General features: G+C 37.4%; 1 protein-coding gene across 2 annotated transcripts in view; it reads left to right on the top strand.

The window, feature by feature from the left end:
• HIRA (histone cell cycle regulator) overlaps nt 1-12,322 on the top strand; it is a 31,849-nt gene that overhangs the window by 12,860 nt on the left and 6,667 nt on the right. The window contains exons 9-19 of one of the 2 annotated variants that reach the window (XM_030286054.4): nt 76-189; nt 1,688-1,758; nt 3,681-3,786; nt 4,342-4,563; nt 5,171-5,256; nt 5,720-5,914; nt 7,240-7,410; nt 9,093-9,297; nt 10,060-10,164; nt 10,955-11,103; nt 11,830-11,991. In XM_030286054.4, coding sequence (XP_030141914.4) covers nt 76-189; nt 1,688-1,758; nt 3,681-3,786; nt 4,342-4,563; nt 5,171-5,256; nt 5,720-5,914; nt 7,240-7,410; nt 9,093-9,297; nt 10,060-10,164; nt 10,955-11,103; nt 11,830-11,991 — 1,586 coding nt within the window. Of the gene's footprint in view, nt 1-75; nt 190-1,687; nt 1,759-3,680; nt 3,787-4,341; nt 4,564-5,170; nt 5,257-5,719; nt 5,915-7,239; nt 7,411-9,077; nt 9,298-10,059; nt 10,165-10,954; nt 11,104-11,829; nt 11,992-12,322 lie in introns of both variants that reach the window. The other variant, XM_030286053.4, reaches the window with a different exon arrangement.

The following is a 12,322-nucleotide window of genomic DNA, read 5'->3' as shown; positions in this document are numbered from 1 at the left end:
AAAATTTACTTAGAAAGCAGATCTTCTGCTGAAATGTAATTGCTGTGATAAAATTTGGGAATCTCATTTGTTCAGAAATTCAATCCAAAAATCTTCAAAAAGAAACAAAAGAATGGGAGCTCCACCAAGTCAAGTTGTCCCTACTGCTGTTGTGCTGTCGGTAGCAAAGATCGATCTCTTTCTGTCTGGGTAAGTGGCTTCTTTGTTGCCTTTGAACTAACGTGGTCATTGGATAACTTGGGGGTTTAGACAGAGGTCACATGTTCAGCATTAGGTCTTATATTTAGCTTCATGTTTAGGGTTTTTTTTTGTCTTGTTGTTAAAGGTTTAGCTGGGTGGTGAGAAGGTGGATTGGTGTTAGTTCATTTCTCTAAAGGCATGAGCAGTTAGAAGCCAGTGGCAGAGTGTGCCCTGCTAAGGGGGAGCATCTCTTAGTGGATAAAACATTTACCTCAGTTAATCAATGCAACCTTATTTTCTTCCTTTTATTTGTCTTCTGTTTTTGTAAAGGAAAGGGATGTGAAAGTGAATTAGCTTTTTAAATATTCTTTCAAATTTTTGAAATCTAGTTTGGGTTTTACTTTAAAATCTACACTAAAATTTGTATTCTGGCTAAGAGAAGAGTAGCTATTTTCACATTTTAAAATGCAACTGGAAAATACAGGGAATCAATTTAACTGATTTGTAAAGCTTTGTGATGAGAACTTGTGCCAAACACACCAATTGCTAACTGCAATCTACTATTTATAGCTTCCAGTGTGATATTTATCCATCAATCTCTGGATGCATAACTAAATCTGTTTCTGGTAATGGCTACCAGTGCATACCCATGTCAAAGTATCACTCAGTATATTTTACTTTCTATTTATATTATGGAGATTTCATTTGGAGTGGATGTTGAGGTTACAGAAGGTAGTACAGAGATGCAGTTATAGGTTGTCTTTGTTTTGAGTAGCTTAATAAACATATATAGAGCACAGACCTATGGAAGCATAAACAACTACTGAAGATGACAGTGCATTTGTGAACCTGTGAGCATAAAATTTCCTTGGCCATATCAACCTCTACTTCATTTCAGCTGTACTATACACTTAGAGATATTAAGTCCATTGGTTTGACATTAAAGAGATTAGAATGTCTAATTTAGAGCATGTTATTGGAGTTTTCATATTCAGTTCTTTATTATTAAGCTGGTTCTTAAGTGCAGAGGAATCCTCTTTAAGAGTAATTGTGAGTCAAATTCCCTTTGCTCTTGATAGGTTTCACTTTCTCAGACAAGTAGTCTGAGTGAGGACATGGAAACCTAATCTGTTTTCTGTCGTCTTGTGCTGGCAGTTTGCAGCATCCTTATCTCAGGACAGCTTAGAATAGAAGCTGTCTTTTGCATCTGTGGATTTGCTTTTGGAGTGGCAGAGAGTGTTTTATGACTGTGGTGTAAAGGCAAGGTTGATTAAAAAATTCAGTCTGTGTTTTAGAAAGGAGAATTGAATGTCAGCTGTTCTTCTCCAGGGGTTTTCTGTCCCAACAGTGGAACAGGTGACTTGGTGCTTCAGCTACACCACCAGGCATGCAGCTGTTACCTGGCCAGACCTTGTTTGGTGCATATTGTGAGGCTCTGGGAGAGTATTAATGTGGTGCTATCTGTGGTAGTGTAGAATTTCTGAATGTTCTCTCTTGTTTTCTTAAGCTCACGTGTCTGAAGCGACCTTTAGTTGTCATACATGAGCTGTTTGACAAGTCAATCATGGACATCTCCTGGTAAGTTGATTTCTGCTGTTTGTTATAGAAGCCAAACCGTTATCAACTTTAGGTGTACTTATTAGCTGGAAATGCCTTAAAACAGTACAGATTTTGGTTGTTGGGACACAAGTAATTGGTTACTGAAGGTTTTGTTTCTGCTGCAGCATCTTTGGTAGTAATAAGAGCAACTAGCAAATGGTCATTTGAGATTATTAGCTGAACAAATAGTAATGTATTTAGAACAAGACACAGTAAAATAGCTGTGGATTGAGTTTCTACTTGTTGTGATTCTCTGACATAGGTTGTGTTAATTCTATCACTTCCTCACTTCTGAAATTCTCCCTTAATAATTACAACAACCTCTTGGTGGGTTTATGCTGTGGATTTTAAAGCTTAAAACTGTGTAACTTCTTGGTCTCTATGTGCCATGTGGATTTTGCCATGAAGCTCAGTGAGTCACAATAAAAAGCTTTCAAAACCAAAACATTTTTCTTTTATTAACAGATTAAGGCTAGAAAGCCAGAAAGTGGAATATTTAATGAGAAGTGCTGCTATTGTTAGAGTGCAATAGCTTTGAATAGTTTAGTTTTCCTGTAGTGTTTTTTATTTCTCCATCTGCAATTTGCACATTTTTCATGGCATGAAGTTATTGGGAGTAATAGCTGGTTAACATTTTGCAGTTTCTGAGGAAATGGTTTTGTGGGGGATTTGAGAGACAAAGGATCATCAGGCAGCTTGGTATTTTATATCCTGTTTACAAATTGAAATGGATGGGTAAAATGTCAGTAATATGGAGTGTTCCCAGTAATGTGCTCCATTCTGAAAACAGACTGAGTAAATTCTGAGAAGCGTGGTACTATTATATTGTTATATCTATATAATTTCTGTTTTAGAATTTTAGACTTGGATCCATCAACATAATATCTGTGGGTGATTATGTTTTCACAAAACAATTGTTTGATCCAGAGGTCAATAGGAGCTCAGTAATTTTCTCTGCTAAGCAAACAGAAAACTTCCAACATGATGTTACTGTTTTCTAACTTGGTGTACTGTTGATGTACCTTGTTTCATGGTGCTGAGGCTGATTTCTCTGGATGTGATGCTGTCAGGGCACCAGCTGCCACAAAAATAGGGGTTTCCAAATGCCCATGGCAGTGGTACTTGTAATGGATTTTTAATAACTTGGTTAGGACTTCAGAGTTGGGCCAGCTTTCCTTTTCTCTTCCCTTCTGTGTAACAATTAGTCTGTAAGCCACTGTGTCACCATCTCTGTGAGCTCTGTACTTAAAAGTGTCTGGGGTAGAAGTCAAAATTCAAGTAGTTTTTCAAATGTGCAATAATAGGTTACATATGCAAGATTATAATTCTGTTAAGATAGATAATTTCTCCTCTCTCTTTTTGCTAAGAAAACCTGACCTCCAGAAGAGGGTTACTATGTATCCCCACATGTGCAGTTTGCTTAAAAACCCAAATAATTGAACAGGAAAAAAGTCAAACCTGTGTTCTTGCCGAGTGCCAAGATTTTTAGCCTGCTTGTCAGCTGAGGGCCCATTTCTTCACCCACTTCCATTAGCACAAAAATTTTGCTCATCTATTGAAGAAAATGCATTTATAATTTCCCCTCATTGTTCATTGTGAACACTACTCGGGTTTACCCCTTCAGGAAAGTTTTCATGGTGCTGCTCATGCCATGGGCAGGTGTCTTGTCCCAGTGCCACCATCCTTGTGTGGTCTGCAAAGGAGCATTGGCACAGGGACTCTGCTGCCTGTCATCCTGTCATCTCACTGTCCCACTTCTTTGTTCCATGAGTTATTGCTCTGATAATAAATCTTCAGCTGCATTTTTTATTGAACAATCCATCAGATTTTATTGAACAGTCCATCATCTGTGCATGAATGAAAGAGATAAAAAACAAAGTTGGACCTTTATCTCCCTTCAGGACCCTTAATGGACTTGGTATCCTGGTGTGTTCCATGGATGGATCAGTGGCATTTTTGGACTTTTCCCAGGATGAACTTGGGGATCCACTCAGCGAGGAGGAAAAGGTACAGTAAGGACTCAGAGAACCGTTGATCATATTTCAGGGATGTATTGATTCAATTAAAATACTGGCCTGTTTATAGAAGTATGTAGTAACTGATTTTCATATTATAGAAAATGTGTTGCTCTTGTCTGCTTTACAAATCATTAAAAAGGAGTAGTCAAGAATTGAATGTGTGGTATTAGTTTCTGTTCTGGAAAAAAAGCATTTGGAAAACAGCCATTTGCTTACACATCATTATACATCTGAAGTAATTATTTGGCCAAGGAAACAAGAAGTGAGTGCTTCAAAGCACTATAAAATTACTCTTTCACTTGCTTATGTGCAAGTCTTTTTAAACTGATTGCTCTTGGCTGTTTTTCCTCCCATTGCTATTAGCAACTAGAGCTTTGCATTTCATTTATTTTAAATATTAATTTAGTGTTCGTTGAAAACACAAAGAAAGAAATTTGGTGTATAAATGCTACAGAGGGCATTTTATGGGTTCCATTAGATTTATGTGATTCCCATGTATTATAATCAGTGATGTTATGGTCACTCACATCTTTTATGTCCCCAGAGCAACATTCACCAGTCCACCTATGGCAAAAGCCTGGCTATCATGACTGAAGCTCAGTTGTCCACCACCATTATTGAGAATCCAGAGATGCTGAAGTACCAGCAGAGACAGCAGCAGCAGGGGGATCAGAAGAATGCCTCAATTCGGGAATGCTCTGGCAATGCCACAGCTCCCAAAGTGGCAAGCATGGTTAATGGGGAGAGTCTGGAGGACATCAGAAAGGTAGGTGCTCTTGGGCACTGTCAAATACTGAGTCACTAAATACCAAACTCTTAGGAAAGAGCCAATTTCTGTGCCCTCATTTGTGTTGAATGGCCTTTCAGCCTGTGTACGGCCTGGCGGATCAACTAACGGGTCATTTACTGGGACTTGTTGTAAAGTTAAATCTTTTAAGCAGAAATAAGGCTGTGTGGAAGCAGGCTTGTGGATATTTCTGTGATGGGTACAAAATCCTTGCTGTGCAGAAAGGAGATCAAGAGTAACTAATGACAGAGAAGCTGTTGAACTGTGTTTCAGTTTCTCAATTACAGAGGTTGAAAGCATTATTTAATTGTCCTAAACATAGAATACAACTTATAATTAAAAATTTGATACGTATAATGATTTAGACTTGATTCTAAAGGGGAGAGCAGATTACATTCTCCACAAATGCCTTTTCTACAGATGGATACATTGAAAATTGGAAATTTGTGTTTATAGGAATGTCTTTGCTACCAGATTTTTAATTGAGGCACCTCTTCTAATGTATCTGTTTTTGTCACTTTGGAAAAAAATTTAAAATAGCATTTCCCATTTATCAGAAATGAAGATAAAATGTGTTTCCCAACAGAATCTCTTAAAAAAACAAGTTGAAACAAGAACAGCAGATGGTAGGAGAAGGATCACACCTCTCTGCATAGCTCAACTGGACACTGGGTATGTTTGGAAGTAATCTATAAAATCCTTCTTTACCTTCTTATCTTTTTTTTTTTTTTTTTTTTTTTTTTTTCCCTGTTCCAAGCTTGCCATTCTGTCTTAGGGCATCGTAAATCACTTACTGGAAATAAGTGTGTATTTTTATGAAATACAGTTTCAACCAATGTTCTTCGGCCATAAGATCTCACTTCTAATAGATCAGGTTAATTCTTATTATTTACTGTTATAGATGCTCAATGCTATAATGTATTGTTGATTTATATCTATATTAGTACCAGCTTTAATATCATTTGGACATGAGAAATTACTCTGAAAAGGTACTGGGGATTTATTTAGGTTGTATATGAGTAGTCACATGTGGAAGAAGGAAGAATAGAATAAATATTTTAACTAAAATTACTATTTTTGAATTATCTTTAAAGTGGTTTTGAGAAATGTATTTGTTACTTGTCTTTTTGTTTAGGGATTTTTCTACAGCATTTTTCAATAGCATCCCAATATCTGGAACTCTGTCTGGCTCAATGATGTCTTCTCAAAGTAACCAGCAGCTCATGTCACTAGATTCTAATGCAGCAAATTCCCTTAATACTTCAAAGCCTTCTGTAGAGCCAACAGCAGCCAGTATAAAACCAACAGATGATGCAGCCAATAAAGATGGGTCAGTATTTGCTGTTTTGTTTTTCACTCACATAAGTCTGTTTAGTTTTTGAATCTTTTTTATAGTTTTATAATGAAGAAATTATTAAAGTGGTTTCCTTGCTGAAAAACCCCAATAATCTAACCTTCCTGAAAACATGGAGATTTTATTAGTGTTTGGTTACTTTAAATATTGATAAATTGGGAATGAATAAATCCATATGCATAGTTCTGGCAGTGAACTTCAGTGCAATGAAGCACACAGCTGATTGCTAATGCTTTAACAAAATTACTTGCTTATGGGTCGGTGGGTTGCTATTAGTAAATAGTAGAAGGTGTTTCAGCTGTGTAAATAATGAAACCTATTTTACATCAAATTCTGACCTGTGTCCTCTCTTCAGACATGGTAATCCTTCTTTCCTGTATAACAACCCCATCAGAGCACAGTGACATTGACTTGTCACTGCCCATGTGCTGATGGGCCAGTGTGTCTTTCAAATTAATTACAGAACAACTGAATTTTACTTGTTTTTCCCTCAGTCGTAGCACTGAACTGACTTCTCAGTGTGTTTTTATAGCATTTGTAGCAGCATAGTGTCATTGAAACCTCTACTTCTCCATCAAATTTGGTTGAAATTTGCCACAGATGAAAAAATGAGTGGATGGACTATGAGAAATAATTGACAGATGAAACTATTCAGTATCCTTTTCTTTGTAAATTGTACTTCTAGCAGCTTTTTAGTATAAGCATCAGTTATTTTAGAGCCATTCATTCTCTGAATTAATTCTCTGAACAAATTGAAAAATCTCTAAAGTAAACAGCTATTGAAATAATAGATCCCTGGAATGCTTTAGTGTGGGGAAAACACATTCCTTTGCCCTAGAGTTATGCTTGGAAAGGTCTAATAATCAGGTTGGATTTTTCAGCAACAAAACCTAAACCTGGCATTAATTGTTTCATCGTAAATTGTTTGATTGATAAACAGTGAAATATAATATTGTAACCTGAACAAGGGGTAAAAGCAGGAACCCCTGTGATCATGTTAAAAAGTGTGTACCAGCTGAAAGTATAATTTCCTTCCTGAATTTAAAATACACACTAAATGAATTAGGATCTTCTAATCCAGATATGTGGCCACATGAAGCTCTGAGGTGTACCATAGACAGCTTTTGAGAGTAAGCAAAGCTTGTAAAACACTGATGCATGAAAGAGTGGAAAAAGAATATTATAATTGATTATATATTTGAGTGAAAGGTTTTCTAGCCACCATCATGAATGCTAGTTGCAATACAGCTTACCAGTACTAAATTTTTCAGTCCTTATTTTGCTGTCTCTTTTCTTGACAGTGTAAATGCTACCTCTGCCTCAGCTGCTCCTTCTGCATCATCTTCCTCTGTGTTGACAACTCCATCCAAGATTGAGCCTATGAAAGCATTTGATTCTCGATTCACAGAACGATCCAAAGCCACCTCAGGGACTGCTGTTGTATCAAACACAAATCAGGCTGTTGTGGACAGGTAAGACACAGCCTGGGGAGGGAGGCAGGTAATGTAGAGCTGAAGCACTAATTCTCTGTGGTCTAGATGTCACACTGCTGACACTTTAGAAGTTGTCTTGGGTTTCTTCCACTATTAGAAGGAAGGGGGCAGCTACAAATAGATAAATTCTGTGCTGCTGTTACCCTTTGTACATTTGTCCCTGGCATTTTGGTATCACATAGATTCTCCAAGATATTCCAGGTTAAAACTATTGTTGTAAGAGGCTGTGTGTGCACATGCCAGTGTCACTTAGTGCAGCTGGACACCTTAGAAGACAAAACCAGCCAAAAATAGCCAGTCTGCATCTCTGTACAAGAGAGATTTACTTCAAGATGAATTGCCATACATGTCAGCAGATAGCCTCTCCATCATCATAGCTGCAGTTATATTTCAGCATTTCAGCTTTATGCCTTGAAGGCATGCAAAGAAGATTCTCTGATGTTAAAGGGTTTTGGCTCTGGATCCATGTGATTAAAAAAAAAAAAAGAAAACATTTTGTGACATAGTGTTATGGCATAAATATTCCTGTTTCACCAAAACAAATTATTAAAAAAAACAATCTTGAGAAAAAAGTATTTAGTTCCCCAATTATTATCAGCAAAACCTGTTTTTATGCATCAATATTTATGATAAAGAGCTTAACCATGTGATGCAGAAGCAAGATTTATTAAATTACTCTCATAATTGCTTCTAATGTATCATTGAAATATGGATTAAAGTGTATTGTTTGGCATAATTCAGATGCCAGACAAAAAGGGTTTGGATTATGCAAGGTATTTTCTCTGAAGCCAAGTAGTTAAGGAATAAGTGGCAAAACAGTGTGAGTTAATAACCAGGTATTGGAGGCAAGGGAAGAGTGTGATTAAATTACATATTTTAGGGCATAATGGTTAACAAGAGAGTTCACAGGGATTGTACTTTGTATTGGTTATATTAGATTTAGTTATATAGAGACATGGACCTGTTGGAGCAAGTCCAAAGGAGGCCACAAAGGTAATGAGAGGGCTGGAGCACCTCTGCTGGGAAGACAGGCTGAGAGAGCTGGGGCTGTACAGCCTGGGGAAAAGAAGGCTCCTGGCATGGGATTGGAATCAGATGGTCTTTAAGGTCTCTCCCAACTCCAACCATTCTGTGATTCCATAGTTATGTTTCCTGGAATGGAAGCTGGAGCAACGAAATCATGTGTGTGGTTTGCAGATACACATTTTGCAGTAGTCAGAACTGACCAGAACAAACTTCTGGGGGCAGACAACAGACACGAATAAGCAGAAAGTCTAATGTCCACTGAAGGGGAAAAGATGAACTACTCTTCTTAGAGTGCTGAATTATTTGTATCAGCTCAGGGAAAGAACTGATGGTAATTGGACCTGAATACTAAAATAAAGTTGCTATTTCCAGCTTTATCCCATGGCTAACTGCTGGTTTGATTAATTTTTTTTAAGGGGGAGAATATGTCTGATTGGTTTACATCTATATTGTACACTGTACTTCTGGAAAGGGTTTGTCATACTTCTTCAGCTTCCTCCTCCTGCCTTTATGTGCTTTGAAATACCCTCAAAGAGGGCTAAGAAATCTTACCATCTTATCTGCAGGAAGGCAATGTGTATGATATATGGCAACTTTTGGAATCAGCTTTTTTTTTACAGACTTTTTTTTTACAGACTGAAGGATCAGAATTTAATTAAAGACAATAAGCCCAAGGATATTCTGGAGAGCAGCAGTGACAGTGAAGAGAAGATTCCAGCTGTTAAACCACTCAGCGTACCCAAACGGAAACTGGAACTTGAGGGAGAAACAGTAGAAAAGAAGAAAAAAGGAAGGCCTCGGAAAGACTCCAGACTTGTACCAGTAACTTTAACTGTTCAGGTGAAATATATAAAATTCATTGTGGCTTTCAAAGTTCATTTAATAAAGTCAGTCCTGTGTTGACTTGTTCCATCAACTCAGGGAAACACAAGGAGTATAGTCCCTCAGAATTTTTAGCCATCCCTCTTCCATGCCTTTAAATTTACCGGTTTTAAAATTTAAGCTTAGAAAAAGCAGGTGCCCATGGTGTGGCAAATGTGTTTATCTTTTATATAGATATGTAGCAACTTCCTAAAGGTCCCAGCAGGCTAAGTAACGCTAGCCTGCCAAAGACTGTATAGAATAAAATGAAATGCCAACAGTTTTTGGTGGTGTGTGATGGAGAGTGGTCCAAGAACAAGAAAGTGACTTAGATATGGTGATTTAAATGGCTATAAATTTCCTCAGAACCCTAAAGTAGTTGCATTTGAGTTTCCATCATTTTCAGTCATATAGATACCTGTGTTTTCAGTAAATAGAGCTTCAATTTTCAATGTAATACACCAGAATTTTCATGAGTTAGTTGCAGCTGAAAATAGGGGCATTTTCAAAAAAAAAAAAAAAGAGACCACTTCAAGTTTTTTTTTGTTTTTCTTTGATTCTTAGAAGCTATATTAAAAAACTTGTATTCATACAACTAATTGGAACAAGACTAATATTTGCAATTGGCATTATTTGGAATTTTAAGAAAATTCATTTTCAAATTGGTCTATTTGGTAGAATATATTTGATTTTCACTTTTTTAAATAAAAAAATGTAACTATTTCTGCAATTTTTTTCCAGTCCCCAGCTACACTGGCCTCTGAGAAGGATGCTGCTTGCATCTCTGCACCAGCATTAGCACTTAAACTGCCAACCCCAATCCCACAGAAATCGTTTACTTTGCAAGTAAGTGGACTATAAGGAAAAAACTTCAAAAACAACAAAAAAAAATACTGCTTTCTTTTAAATATCCTAAGGTTTTCACATCCTTTGAGTTAATGTTTGAATGCATGTATTTGTTCAAGCAAGCAAGATGGCAATGCTTTAGCTTCTAAGAATATGTCTTTATGAGCAAAGATAATGGCAAATCAGCTGAAAATAGGACACTTCTGAGCCAGCTAAACTCCAAAAAGGAGTGAGTACTTCTGCTTCATCAGTCCCTCCCCCTGGTTAGCCGAAGTGTGTGGTGGAGATAAGAGTCTCTGGGGGGAGTGGCTGCTGCAGTGGTGTTGGGAGTACACCACTGAGGAATAAAACCAGGGCTTTTCTGAGAGCTCTCTGGAGGTGCTCTGCGTCTGAACAGGCTGGCAAATAGTAATGTTTTAGGTATTTATGAAACAATTTTTTAGGTGTGTTCATGCTGTGGTAGTCTGGTTCCAATTGCAAGACTGTGGGGAGACTGGGCACATACAGACTTGATCTGGTGCCCATAATTAGGAAGCAGAGACAGACTAGCACAGCCTTTCCTTGTGTTTGTGCTTCAAATGCAAAGAAATTATTTGTGTTTTAGGCAAGGCTGATTTCCAGAGGTCTGCTTCTTTTGAAGTGCCATGGTATATTTTGAACCCACATTAAACAGAATGCCATACTTAAATCTGTTCTTAAAGACAGCGTTGTTTTGGTTCTAATAGTAGTTGCTACTTTTTTGAGTAGTTTTTTTCCTCTTCCAAAAATTATTTTAATTTTTGTATTTCAGATAAGTTCAGATCCATCAATGTACCTTGAAGTGGAGAATGAAATGACCACAGTGGGGGGCTCAAAGCTGAGCAGGTTAAAGTGTAATCGAGAGGGAAAGGAATGGGAGACAGTCCTCACCAGTCGAATCCTCACTGCAGCAGGAAGCTGGTAAGAGAGCATCTTTTGGAGGAAGGAGGTCCTGAAGGCCAGAAGACATTTTTAGGTGTACAAAAGTACAGTTTATAGTTACTTTTCATAATAAATATTTATGGGTAAAAGTGTGCACCACTCTTAGTCTTAGGTTTTGCTTCAAGAACTAACTCTATGCAGTCTTATAACATCACAATTCACATTAGCCAGTTAATAACTATTTTTCTGTATTTTTACATATCTCCTTTACATTTCTTCATTTAAGTTGACTAAATGCTAAGTGACAGGTTTTCAAGTGCTAACTACTAAAGAATGAGAAATTTGAAGTGGCATATTTGGTTATGTCTAAGTATTTTCCTGAGTCTCTTGCTATTTTTTCCTCTTAGTTTTTCTCAATTTTGCCTAGTTCCAACTTCAGAGTTTCAACTGAAAGTGTATTTCTGAGCCCTGTCTAGGTCTGAAAAAGAAGCAGTAGATTTTAAAGCTAAATACAAGTACAACCTTGAGGGAGAGCTTTTGTATAACCAAAAGCTTTACTGATATTCCAGCTATGTCCCTTGGTCTGTTTAGTTTATGACTTCTCTTTGTATCCTTGGTATCAAAAATTTTCTCTTAAAGCTGCAATAGTTATTTTTTAAGGAATTTACCTGAGTTGTATGATAGCTTAAGAATTCAGCCTGTTTTTATGCTACTTGCATTTGTCAACACGCAAATGTTTCTTATTTGTTATTTTTTTTTTCCCAGTGAGATTGTAACTGTGGCCTGTGAGAAACGAACATTGTCAGTATTTTCAGCTTGTGGTCGTCGCCTCCTTCCTCCTATAGTATTGAATACACCCATTTCCACCCTGCATTGCACAGGTTCCTGCATCATGGCTCTCACCACTGCTGCTACGCTCTCTGTTTGGTAAGGGCCACCTTGGCTGCAGCAGCTGCCTCAGGCCATGCTCATAGGTACCTTCAGTTGTGTCACTGCACTGCTGTTGAGACAGGAGCGTGAACCACATCAAGTCTGAACACAAGTCCACTTTTGAATAGAATATGCAGAGCTAACTGGGCAGGACTGGTTCTTTTTCAGCAAAATCTTGTTTCTGTTCTGACAGTCCAGAATATTGCACTTCATTCTAGAATGAAGATAAAGAATCTGCTAGAAGTCACTAGTTTAAATGCTTGTGATGCATGTGGAATGGAATGAGGGGGTGGGCAAGAAAAGTATGGATACTTCCATCTTCCATCAC

This window comes from Taeniopygia guttata, chromosome 15 (assembly GCF_048771995.1).
Source record: "Taeniopygia guttata chromosome 15, bTaeGut7.mat, whole genome shotgun sequence".
NCBI classification, from domain to species: domain Eukaryota; kingdom Metazoa; phylum Chordata; class Aves; order Passeriformes; family Estrildidae; genus Taeniopygia; species Taeniopygia guttata.
Note: the sequence above shows the minus strand (reverse complement) of the source record. Positions and strands in the feature narration are given on the sequence as shown.